The 13,441-nt window shown below is 34.2% G+C and overlaps 2 protein-coding genes across 7 annotated transcripts in view; one reads left to right on the forward strand and one right to left on the reverse strand.

Moving 5' to 3' along the window:
- The window catches only part of PTPN2 (protein tyrosine phosphatase non-receptor type 2), a 21,603-nt gene extending 17,669 nt beyond the window's left edge, over window positions 1–3,934 (forward strand). Inside the window, exons 9-10 of one of the 3 annotated variants that reach the window (XM_026699425.2) lie at window positions 439–642; window positions 3,588–3,934. In XM_026699425.2, coding sequence (XP_026555210.1) covers window positions 439–642; window positions 3,588–3,609 — 226 coding nt within the window. In that variant the 3' untranslated portion in view covers window positions 3,610–3,934. Of the gene's footprint in view, window positions 1–438; window positions 647–3,587 lie in introns of those variants that run through there. The other 2 variants (XM_026699426.2, XM_087931041.1) reach the window with 2 other exon arrangements.
- Window positions 1,901–13,403, reverse strand: PSMG2 (proteasome assembly chaperone 2). 4 transcript variants are annotated; one of them, XR_015743167.1, is made up of 8 exons: window positions 13,029–13,201; window positions 11,424–11,595; window positions 10,566–10,624; window positions 9,601–9,719; window positions 7,919–8,089; window positions 6,295–6,415; window positions 2,698–2,758; window positions 1,901–2,081 (listed from the first exon to the last, which is right to left on the reverse strand). XR_015743167.1 is itself a non-coding variant. In XM_087931043.1 (8 exons), exons 1-8 carry the CDS (start codon window positions 13,086–13,088, stop codon window positions 2,753–2,755), a joined length of 741 nt encoding a protein of 246 aa, XP_087787169.1. In that variant the 5' UTR covers window positions 13,089–13,201; the 3' UTR covers window positions 2,738–2,752. The 4 variants fall into 4 exon arrangements, 3 of the variants coding, with proteins under 3 accessions (XP_087787169.1, XP_026555213.1, XP_026555212.1); XM_087931043.1 differs by lacking the exon at window positions 1,901–2,081 and adding an exon at window positions 5,572–5,604 and having other exon boundaries at window positions 2,738–2,758; XM_026699427.2 differs by lacking the exons at window positions 1,901–2,081; window positions 2,698–2,758 and adding exons at window positions 4,872–5,122; window positions 5,572–5,604.
- Window positions 13,404–13,441: the final 38 nt, after the last annotated feature.

The following is a 13,441-nucleotide window of genomic DNA, read 5'->3' on the forward strand; positions in this document are numbered from 1 at the left end:
TCATATCAAAAAACATACTTAGGAGGTAAGGACTAGTGGTTTCATAATTGATGGATTAACATTAATTACAATTTGTTCTTGACCTACAACTATTATGGAGCTTGCACAAGTTTTTTTTGATGCTTATCTGCTTCCTTGGACCCTGCTGGATCTTCCAGGGCTTCCCCCACCCAGGAGGTATTCCATGCTCACTTAACGACCTGCATATTTAACAGTGGCACCAGGGAGAGCAGGGATGAAGGTTGTTAAGCTGAAGGTATCTCAGTAGTTATCATCATTTATACCCATAATGGCATCCTTCAATTTAATCTTTTAAAATAGAGTATTAAAATGCTTCGCTATTTCACTATTGCCTTTCAAGTGTTGTCAATACATCTTGGTAATTAAGGAATGCATGGAATAATTGAAAGTGATTATAAAGTTTTTATTTTTTTTAAGGGCTTTACGAAAAAGGCTGAGAGAAGACAAAAAAGCTAACACAGCACAGATGGTGCAACAGATGAAACATAGGCTGAGTGAATCTGAAAGAAAAAGAAAAAGGTGGTTATATTGGAAGCCTGTTGTTACTAAGATTGGATTTGGTTCAGTCATATTTGTTATAGTTTATTCTTCCTGGAAATTGTATTCCCAATACATGCTCATGTAAGTAAGTGAGCAATGTTGCATCTACAATAAATCTTATATCCCATGATTTAGTGGGATTTAAAGTGAATATAATAAATGGATTCAAGGTTGCTGCCAAAACAAATGTATTTTTACTTGGCCAGTGACAATTTAACTTGCAGCATTGAAGTCTTGTCATTGGTGATTAATGTGATTATAAATTGGTCTCAGGATTTTTCAGTATTGGTACTTCTGAAACCAAATTGCCACTTGGATTCAAATTATGCATTGTTAGATAAATTAATGCGCATTTTCAGCCGCTGTATATATGGTATCTAAATTGGTAGTTCAATAGATAATAGGCTGAATGGCCAAGTTACCAGAAGGATGACTTACATCCATGATAGAAGCAATAAACTGTGGTGTTATTCTGAATGCAAAAAGTTACATTTCTTTATTAATGTACCATCAACCATTTATACTATGCAGACGTAAAGCAAATTTGATAACTATATAATCATTTTGTAAATAATTGTATTTTTAAAATCTACATTTGTATGAACGATTGGTGCATCTATCACCAACTTTTCAAGATTGACTTGGAAATTCACTTTCTGGACCATTCCCAATGCAATGATTAATAAATTGTTATTTCAGAAATTAAATGTTAGCAAATAATTATTCCTCAGTTTTTACTTGTAAGATGCATATATGTATTTACGCTTAGCTATTATTTTATTTGAAAATATTTAATTTTATAAGGCTACTGGTAGATTAGATCTTGTGTCTCAAGCTGCCTCTTTGGAAATGTTTTGTTAAAACTGCAGCTACTGTTGGAAGCCATAGCTTGTATTTAAAGCTTACACATTCCATTAAATGTGAAACATTTTTGTGGGTCTTACTGGGTTTGAGTCCTATTCTTCTATATCTTCTTTGTCTATTATAATTGGAATACCAATTCGATAGTAATTTCAGAAAATAAAATTATAGGGCACATCAGAAGCATTACAAATGGAAGCAAATAGCCATAATGCAGATTTAACAGGGAAGGGAGGGTGCAAATGAAGATTTCTGAAGCTGTTGGCACTGAGCTATAGTACAAACTATATTAGGAAGAATCTTCTCCATTTCATCATTACATTTGAGTAAGAGTAACCATTTGTGTTTCTGGCAAACAACTCACATATATCCTACACAATATTACCATAGCATCAGGTATCCATCATTTATAACACCCAGATTTATATCAGTATCTTATGAACCCCATTCAGATTCTCTTACTTAAAACAAAACTGACCTGATAAAAATACAGTTTTAACCATCTTTAAATGTTCCAAAAGATCACTTTGTAAAGTGGATGATCAACATGATCCCTATGAAAATGCAGACTTCTGGGCCACGGCATGTGTTAGGTAGCTGATATATTTGGGCAACTGGATGTTCTTTCGTTCTTGTATCCTGCAAGCTCTTCAGAGTTGCTGGAGAATTTTCCCCAAAGAAGAAAACACCATGTTGCCAGTGAGAATACCTTCTAGGTTTAATCAACAATAATTTATTTATGGCTAAACAATACAATGTACAGAGTCTAGTGTTGGTATATATGCTCTTAAGTTTCTTATAAATTCTGCTCTTGAAAAAAATAGCATCCCATGTTTTGAAAAACACTGAAATGTTTAATGCAAAGTTCCTCATGCCCTTTTATTACATAAGAGAAATACTAGAAAACAAAACTGCCTACAATTTATAATTTGAAAGATAATAAAAAATGTATTTCAACTGAAAAGCGCTCAATCACACCTGGCCTCAACTCTTTTTATGCTGTAGTATGAATCATGCTGCCATTTGTAAAAGTTGTGGATGCTGAAACCAAAGTATGATAGAATTGTTAAAAAATATTTTCATGCATTGATCTGTTGTTCTATACATATACACATACTTCTCTATTATATAGGAAACATGAAAGCAGTTAAAGGAAATGTTCCCTCTGAGATTAACCAGTTTCTAGGCTTTGTTTTAGGTGTACATCTATACACAAAGATAATCAGCTGAGGCATTCTGCTCTATTTCTAATCCAAATAAATAATATAGACTTACTTTACATTGTGTACTGTGTGATTGGCAGCAACTTTCTTTTGGAAGTCTTTCCCTTTCATACCTGGGGTTTACAAAGATAGAAACAAGAATTCTTCTACTGCACTATAACCCTGCATTTTTCTGTTCAGCTTTAACGTTTTAGCTCCCTCCGGTAAGCATTTGGCTACATTTTATAGAGTGAATAAAATTGTCTGTTTTTGTCCAGGTTCATTAATCCACATCATACTAATCATAAGCACAAAATATAAGGCAACTGGATACTTTAATTCTAATAGTTTCCAAAAAATAGTTGTTGCATTATTTTCATGAATATAAATACATTTTTGAAAACATGCTTGATCAATATATATTCTTGTGAATATATTGAGTCAATTAATTGCAGTTATTAAACATTTAAGAAATAACTTCCTATTTTCAGTTTCTTTCAGTTCTATCTATAACAGTAATCCTTATATTGATTCCTTGTATTGCTTCTTGCCTTTCAATGTTATATAACATTTAGCACGTTTTTGTTTAGCTTTTCTTTCTAAAATGTGATAGCTAATGCTAAGCTACTTGCTACCCTTCCACTGCAAGCCTACTTTTTAAAAAGCTTACTTGTGGCTCATTTCAAAGGGAACAGATGGTGAACTGTTTCTTATTCCAATTCAACAGCAATATGGATTTTCTGTCATTTTATACCTATTAGTTCAAGGACACTGTTATAAAGCAAGATACCCACAAATGTATGTATAATCCAAGCTGCAGTATCCATTGATACATATTTATTAATAAATAATAAATCATTTTGATTTTAGACAACTGATATATTTGCATTGCAGTTATAAAACCCTAAAATTATATTCCTGACTGTACTGAACTTGTGACTCTTTTACATTGTGTGTTTATAGGCCGAGAGTGACTGACGCCTAAATTGCCAAGACTTGAGAATGTTCTTCAGCTATAATAACACACTATTGACATCCAAAAACAGGACATCACTGTTCTTCAGGAAACAAAAATGAAAAATGAGGTCTGAGCAATATACACGCGGCCTCATAAATATCTGTTTACAGCGTAAACAAACAGGGAATGAAGTATATCACCAGCAAGAGACTTTGCAAAAGAATTTGTCTTACGAGTTTTATGCTTGTATTAACTGTAGAGAGTTGTAAGATCACATTCACAAAATACTTTGTACTGCCATTCTTGTATTTTTTTTATATTTTTGGCAGCATTAAATATTTTTTTTAATTTATATGCTGTTGTGTGTATATTTTTATTTAGTTCCAGAAAGATTATTGGCAATGCTCTGAGAAATGCTACGTTATTACTACTCTTGGTTTAAGCTACAATATTTCTACATGATTCCTTGTGTTTTATTCCATTCTATTTTCAGTGAGAACTTAACAGATTAAATTTATTACAAATAGAGAATATTTAAATAACAAAATCTGTTTTGGTAGCATTGGACATACACATTTTAGATTAGAAGATTCAATGGGGAAAGTGGATCTATCCAGAGCGTTTTCAAAAGTTCATTTTCTCTTCAGTTTGTATTTAAAAGAAAATAATTATCTCAAGGTACAAGTCAAAGGGATATATTTGCATTTGGGACACTCCAATATCAGTTTCTTCTTTAGTGACATAATTGTTTTAACCAGCTTAGAAATACATTTGCCAAATACTAACATACCTCATTTGAAAACATTGCTCTCTTTTTAAGTACTTACAGCTGCTTTATGTAAGAGCAGCAATTTTGGGTACTCAAATTTCAAGTGTTAAAGCTACAAAGAAAGTAAAGCAACCTTATAAAACTAAACCACGTTTTCCCATTTTACAGTGAAACCATCCCTGTACCTGTAATACGAACACATATAACACAGACTTATATGCCTCAAATTCCTGTTTTAATAAAGCTTAAGTTTTGATTTGAGTCAAATATACCCATGGTTTTCTAAAATCTTCATTTTGTACAAAATTTTCTGAATATATAAGATCACCACATAACCTATAATGCCTCTTGTCCAAATGTTACATGTATCTAAATGTGACAGAAATGAGAGTGATAAACATGTTGAACATCTGTTTTCCTTTATTACTCTAAGAAGAAATTAAATATGAATAATGAGAAGCATGGAACATTTTGATATTTGAACCAAAAGTATGCCAAGAATATATTTTATGTCAACTTTATCCAGTTTTGCTATAATAAGTTTGCTCCGGTAAATTAAAGTATCCATGAAAAGTGATCATTAATTACATACAAGATTACATAGGCCTATAGATGCAAAACACAACTTGGATTGTACACAAATAGACTATGTGCAAAACAATGTATGATTTAAAACAATGAAGATGGGAGTCCACTGCCAAAAAGTAATTTCCAGGAACTTGGTATTTTCCATTGTGAAGATTTTGCTTGAGAAGTGCTACTCTGTTGATTCTTTAAAAAAAAAAAAGCAAATTATTTCCAGCAGTATAATTCCATTAACCTGAATATTTGTGATGAAATGTAGTGAGGAGATGGATCCCCAGGAGGGAGACGGTGCATTCCAGGGGACTAAGAGGCAACTCAACCCATAAAGTGTGTGAGAGAAAACAAGTGAACATAGGACCTCCCTAACAGCTCACAAAGTAGATTGTAGATTACAAATAGTGTTTTCCATCTGGTAAGATTTTGTCTACAGCTCTGAAGCAATACAGAAGTCACCTTGGAAAAACTGCCACGTGTCATTTTTGGTTTTGGGCCTAACGTATTTAAAACTCAGCACTTGGTAACTGTTAGAGGGCTTAATGGATCAAAAGGTATTGACTTCAGATAGTCCTCATCTACTGACAATTTGATCAGTGAATGTTCAAACTTACAGTAAACAGCATTGAAAAAATAACTACCTTCAGGTGTCCCTCAGCCATGTAATTGGTTAGCTAGGAGGCAAGCAAAAGCCAAAGATAGGAAATGGAGTTGTCTTGTCTCTTGACAGGCAGAAAATAGAGTTGTGTTCATGTGATTTCCCACTTAGTGATCTTTCACTTAGGATCAGAGTTGCCTGTCCCAAATTATAGTCTTTACATGAGGCCTATCTAGTCTATTATCACCAAATCATTTTTGAATTATTCTGAAAAAACTTGCAAAATTTGACATCATCATGACACAACTGTAATTTTGAGCTTTTCTACTAAGATCCCCTCTGTTAATCCACAGTTGGTTTATTCTACAGTATACTATATAATACTAATACTATACTATACGCATTCATAATTCCATCCTTCATTCAAAATTGACCCATCTGCAGGAACTACAGAAAAATTACGATAATCCCTCATTACTGTAAAACTGGGAGAGGGAGGTAAAAGTATTTCTAGAAAGAAATACTTTTCTTCTGCAATACTCTCATAGAATAGCTTTCTATATGAAGTTCAGCTTGCTATAATCCTGCTGGTTTTCCAGATACAGGTTGAAATAAAGCTTTCTTAAAGATATTATAACTAATAAATGGACACAGAACCATTGAAATGTTAGTTATTAAATTCTGGGCCCATAATCAATTTTATGTAATTCTTTTTTAAATAATCTTTCTTAACTCCCCAAAACAAAGTAGTGGAACACATACTTACCTGAGGTGCAATTAGTGTAAACGTTTCATTAAGGTAATCAGCAAGGGCAAAAGCATCAGGAATATTATCTCCTTCAGAGCAGAATTTCAGCAAAACGACCAGTGGAATTCCTTTTGAACAACTGGGATAAAAATAAAATGAAGAAGGGAGTGAGAAATTTAACAAACTCTCTTCATCTCAGGTGCAAATTATGCTGTAAATTGTGGATACAAGAGGAACACAATACATTATATATTTAAAGAATGGTTTTATCCCAAAAAGAAAACAAGACTGTTAAATTAATCCATCTTTGCTTTTCTTAGAACCAACTGGCATGTCACACCTTGTGTAAGTTTTATATACAAGTAGTGACATTAACAAAGCAAAGCAAGCCTCTTTATCCTTCAGAAAATTGTGATAATTCAACAAAGTATTAATTTTCTTGGGCTTTCTAACAGTGATATTGTCACGCACATACATACTGTTTCATTAAGTTTAAAGAACTGAAAGACATCTGTTGGTGTTCTGTTCACATTTTAGTCACATTTCCATTTTAATTGGTGACATTAATTATAAAAATATATTCTTATATTTTATCCTATTGCTTCCTACACTTTTGTTTTACTGCAAAGAAGAAAGGGAAGTATTATCATTCATGTTTTGTATGAAGGCTGAGAAAAATCAGTTATTTCTTTTCAAGCACTCAACCACTCAAAAACTGAACATTAGTTTTATAAATGCCTATTTTATGAAGTTATAACAGAGGCTTGATATCAAAGATCTAATAACTCATAATAAGACAATAGTCTTAGAAGAAGCATTTATCAAAATCAGAAAGAAACTCCTATTGTGTACAAAACTGACATTTTAAAGAAAACTAGCAGAACTGTTAGTTTTAAAGAAAACTAACAGATTAGAAACACACCAAAACAATTACTTTTTAATCAGACTAAAATCTAAAGAACTACTTTAATTATGGCTAAAAGTTTAGCAGGGACCAGTGGGAATTCAAATCCCACTTGCTGTGTTACTTCCATTTCATAAATTGGGTCAGGAATTTTGCTGTATTTCAGAAAACAATTGTATGCAATTAGAACACTATTATTGAAGAACTGAAAGCAAATTGGGTATACTACCCTAGTTAAAGCATCACAATAGAAAGAGACCAGGTATTCTAATCCTGCCTTGGGCACAAAGCCAGCTGTGTGACCTTGGGCCTATCACATTATCCCAGCCCTAGGAAGGAGGCAATGGCAAACCACTTCTGAAAAACCTTGCCAAGAAAACTGCAGGGAGTTTTCCAGGCAGTGTCCAAGAATTGGACACGAGTGGGGAAAAATATCACTGAGAAATAACACTCTAATGCAGGGGTGGGCAACTATGGCCCTTTTATGAATTATGGACTTCAACTCCCAGAATTCCTGAGCAAGCCATGCTAGCTCAGGAATTTTGGGAGTTGAAGTCCACAAGTCATAAAGGGGCCATAGTTGCCCACCTCTGCTCTAATGCATGATTAATCATTCAGGGTTAATTTTACGATTATTATTTTTTTGATCCAAGCAATGATCCATTGACTACCTCCTATTACAAAAAAAGATTTTGAATATGTTACTTTTCAATATTAAAACTTTACTGTCTCACCAACCTCTCTGTAAATAATAGTTTTGTAATTCCACCTCCTGGAATATAGAATATTTTATCATCATTTACTCCAGGAAATGCTGATATTTGCTCCATTTCACTGCCACTCAATCTTTCCAAAATATCTCTCACAGTTTTGTCAATGGCAGGTGAAATCAAGTATCGTAATGAAGTGCTGTCAACAAACCATAAAATTTAAAGTTAGCTGCAAAAATCAAAACTGATCTTTCAAAAGAACCAGTTAAAATCTAATGGAAATAGCTCTAATAAATGGTTAACAATTTCTTTTAATTTGTTATTTTCAGTTCCCTTTTTAAAAACCCAAATGGGAAAAGCATCTGTTAAAAACAGTTTATAGAAAGTTAAAATATAAGTTAAAGTATAATTCATTAAATATATTTCTAAAACCATGCATTCAAATCCATAAACAGTTAAAGTATTTTATATAGGACAGCAATACCAAACCAAACTTGAAGACAAGGTACTATCTATTTAATCAAAAGCATCAATCTTAACCCAGAACTGGTTCAGCTTACAAGGCTAAATGCCCTGTCTGTATAGGAAATTTCACAAGCAGGCTGCATTGATTGAAAATGCCCCTCCTGATTCGCAGCACACCAAATCCTTGACAAATGCAATATCCTCAGCATTCCTAATATATGTCTTGACAGGACATATGGTATGTCATCACTGCACGTATCAAACTTAGATCAATAGCAGAATGGCAGTTTTCTGCTAATGATAGCTTGCCCTGTTCAGCAATCTAGTTAAAGTCACTTAAACTACCTACAGTATTCAGGTCAACCTTAAGAGGAGCACCACATACAGCATACTGCTGTTAAGTCCTTGAGATTGCTAATGAATGGATCACTGTGACCACATTACCCTGTCCAAAAATGGTTTCAGCTAGAAAACTAGAAAAATGCAATTGTGGCCTTGTACATTGTCTCTTTTATTCAAAGTAATAATTATTGGACAAGAACAATATTTATTCACAGTGCTTCCATTTTATGGTCCTTAATAACGCTAATCTGTTTCATTAGTGCCCAGAGACTGTCCTGAGCTTGCATAACAACCAACATATACTGAAATTATCAACTCCATAAACTAAACATGTTTTCCTCAGATCATACTACAGCTGCAAAGGATAGCTATTTAATCCCATGAAAACACACAGATACTTCAAACAGATGCAGGCAGCTATGACACACACTCCAAAGAACTATTTTGTTGCTGAATCTTAAGATCCTAGTTAATAAACTAGGCATTGTAGACTCCAACCAATAATTAAAAATTAAAATATACACGTATACTACCCAGTCTATAGAGATATGAGCTGAAAAAAATCCAGACTGTCCTAGTAATTCATCAATTTGGATAATATCTGCCCAGAAAAGTAATTGCAGATTACAACTGTGGCTTGACTCCACAAATTTGAAAGTTATTAAATGATACTTTTCATCTAGCAGAATATACCTTACTGTGGATAGTTCTAGTTCTCTCTACCTTCCTCCTTACACCATCAGATTCATTATGGAAATGTGAGGAACTCACAAGGCAGATTTGGAAGGGATGAGAATTGCCAGAAAGAGATGAGGAAGGAAACTTCTATTGGGTAAGTACATGTCTCTTGGTATTATGCTCAATTGGCCTTCTGCTTATAATTACATTATCTGTAAGACTTACCAATGAAGCTGTTGGTCATTGCGCTGATAAGCATGACTGCTTGACAAGAGAACAATTTTGGAAAATCCAGAGTTTTTCACCCACGACAGCAATATTTGACAAAACAATCTATATTTATTCTTTCATTACACCAGGAGGCAAAGCAAGGCAATAGGTTAGAACTTTGCATTTTTGAATCTTGTCAATTCATCTGTAGTTTTAACATTCTGGAATTTGTATAGTTATGCAAAAAAAAAGTCTTAATTATTGCCAATGAAAAATAAAAATGATTTGACTGATCCAGTTATTTTTCAGTCTTACCAAAAAAAATTAGAGTTAAAACCACTGAATGAATCATATTGATGCTTTTCATAAAGTTGCACTATCAAAATCTCTGACAAAATTATTTGTAAGTTAATCATGATTGAACTTTGACATCTTTTAATTTGTGTCTCTGTTGTGGGGAAATTGTCCAATTGAAGAATGCACAAAGTGTCTTTTTATTGGTGTGCCCAAGTACAGAGACTGCTTGATTCCCAGCCAAATGAATACAAAAGAGCCCCAAACTAAGTAAAGTTATGAATGATACATTCCCAGAATAGTTGCACAGGAATCATAATCAAACCAATGTAAATCATACAGTGACCTTTACAAGTAAAATGTTACTTCCGATAACACTACAGGATGACTTTATTTTAACTATCCCAGCACTTCTATATTCTTCTCTACTGATGGGACTCTAATCTGCCAAAATTAGAAAAAGTAACATCATGTACTATAAACAATGGCATTTATTGTGCCTATATACTACCTCTGTTCTTAACAAAAGAAAGACAACATTCTGCTTTCTGTTATCTATCTCCTCTCTCTCCAAGGTGATCAGGTGACTTTGGATTGTCTGTATTTCTGTGCCTTTCTTTATGCTTATGCCATATACATGCCACGTTACATGACAACCTTCAATAATCCCACATGGGCACACATACCTTTATGAATGGTGATCTGATCTGCAGAACCACCAATTCTTTTGATGTTGCTGCATACACTGAAAAAAAAATAGCATAAGCAACTTATCAGCACTAACATTAAATTACCTTTACCCAATCCTATTACAGCTGATGCCAGTAAATTTAAGAGGAGCTCTGCAATCATGCCTCTGTTAAATTTTGACAAAGCCTAACACAAAAAATTTAGAACAAGAGAGCACCCCTGAAAAAAAAGAAAGAAAACATTTTATAAATAATGATCTGTTTCCAGTTTTCAATCTTTCTGAAATCTCATAATGATTTTAAACTTCAGGATCACTGGCATCAATCATTTTGGTTACTAACTGATTAGGGCTTCATCTGTAATGAAAATAAAAGGTAGTCCTAAAGTTATGACCGTAATTGATCCTTACGGCGGTAAGTCATGTTACGGTGGTAAGTCATGAAGTGGGTCATCATAAGACTGACTCTGCTTTTTTTGCAACAGTTGTAAAGAAAACCCATTGTTAACACCCAGTGTTGAGCAAACCCATTGTTCTCAATGGCCCATTTTTTGCAGAAACTGAAAGTAAATCCTGGTTTCTGGCAAAACTGTCATAAGTACCAGTCATATGACTGCACAGTGCAGGAAATGGCCATGTGGACCAGCTGCCAAATGCTAAAAAATGCAATCATATGACACAGGGAGTGGGCAATAACAGAACTTCGAAACTGACTCGTAAGCAGCTTTTGGGGGGGATCCAACTGCTCTGCAAAAGCATATTTAAATAAATTATATCTCTCTCTCACACACACACATCTGAAGCACCCAATCTATTCCCAATTTAATGGATGCAAGACTATATTTACATTACCTACCTTCAGCATTTATGCATAGTTCTGTTGCATCCTCTTCAGTTATTGCATATGGATTATTTCCAACCATTGGCACAAGACAATCAGTATAAAAGTAACCAACTCTGGGCATATGAAGTGTAGAAATGACTAAATCTACAGCCAGCTGGCCCACATTGCCCACTGATACAGCTGGCTGAAATTAGATAAAAGATAAATTTAAGTTATATCATCTCAAATACTAATTCTATTCGTAATTTGTTGGAAAGACATATCAAATTAGCTATGCATCTAGTTTGTATTGTAAAACCATAACACTAAATTACAGTATTGTTGCAAATTAATTGAAAGACATTCTATATTTATATATTCACTTGATGTCTTAATCAATTGCAAACATATTGATTATATACTTTTGTCCTTACCTACTGCATTAAAACAAAGCTCAGTTACCTTATAAATAATTTAATAGTACTTTTGAATATGTCCATTATATTGTACTTCCATTTAATTTTATATTGGGGTGGTGACAAAAATGTGCTTAATTAAGTGGATTATATGTAAATCTGCCAAAATGTACATAATTACAATACAGAAATAATGTCAAAACAAGGGAAATTTTCAACGAACTCCAATCTGGGACCCTTCTGGCAGACCTTAAAGTGATTTTTGGGGAAAGGGGATTTTAAGAGCACCACTGAGCAAGGAACTGTTGAATTCATATACATCAAAAAGTTTCAGGCAATTTCAGAAGGTCTTATTAACACAATGGGTTTTTAACACAGTATAATTCTTAATCGATAAAAAAAATCCCAATACAAGAACATTGCTGGACCATATGAATAATCCATTAGTACATTTGGTTTCCTTAAGACCAGAAGCCTTGGGTACCAGTACAGGTGACTCCACTTAGAAATGTAATGGAATCTGAAATTCCCATTGTCTGTCATGACCCCTAAGTCAAGGCATGCATACGACCAACAACTTGTGTTTTGGTGAAACCAGAACTAAACACTGGTTTGGGGCAAAAAAAAAACCTAAATTATAGTCATGTGACTGCAAGATGCTGCAAACAGCCATAAATGCAGGCCAGTAGCTGAGCATCCTAAAGGCAATCACATGAAAGGGCCTAGCCATCAGAACTTCAAATCCATATCTTAAGTACCTTTTTGTGGATCTGTCATAACTTTAAACAGTCAATAAGGTATAGGAAGGGATCGGTCATAAATCAAGGACTACTTATGGACTACAAAATTCTGGGCTGTACGAGATCTGGACTGCAAACATCCCAATGATTGTCCTAAATCTCTGCTTGTTTGAAAGAATGCTTCTACTCCTTTTTAAAAAAGACTCCAAGTAGAATTGTTTTCAAATGATAAAGATTTATTTATTTTATAAAACTGGAATGATCATGTCGTGAGCCATAGAGTCTTTTTGATCACAATGAGTAGAAAAGAAAAAGAAAAACTTGCAGAAAGAAAGAACCATTAATTCCCCAGCGCTGCTCTGAAACCTCACCAAACAGACCCTTGAAGAGGTCAGAGTTCAAAAACGCGCCACTCTCTTTTTTGTGCGCGGATTGAACAGATACTTGGCTATAAAACTCAGGAAAATGAATGCTTATTTTACCATAAGGAGAGTAAAGCCTTTGAAATCGGAGCACGCACAGCCATCACAGGAAACGAACATCCCGGCAAAGACCGAACAACAAAAGCAGCCAGGAAATAAACACCTCGTAGCGATCCAGGGAGAAAAGCGTGCCGGTTTCTACGTCCTAGGTTCTCTTACTGCCCTTGACAGGCATAGGTGTTCGGTCGGTGCCTGTCGGCCTTTCTCCTTTGTAGCAACAGCTTTCCTAAAAACGGGTTAACGGAGCCGAAAGAACAACTTCGAAACATCGCTTTGACCGAGTTGCTTGCCAGAGTGGAATTAAGAAGAAGGGTGGGAACAGAAAAGGCCGCGATTTTTCTCAGGCGATTGTTTTGGACAGACCTTTGGAAAGATGGTTGAGGTGAAAGACCGCTGCTCAGTTGAGGATGGAG

The sequence above is a fragment of the Pseudonaja textilis genome, chromosome 3 (assembly GCF_049901715.1).
Source record: "Pseudonaja textilis isolate UNSWEBS1 chromosome 3, rPseTex1.2, whole genome shotgun sequence".
Lineage (NCBI taxonomy): Eukaryota > Metazoa > Chordata > Lepidosauria > Squamata > Elapidae > Pseudonaja > Pseudonaja textilis.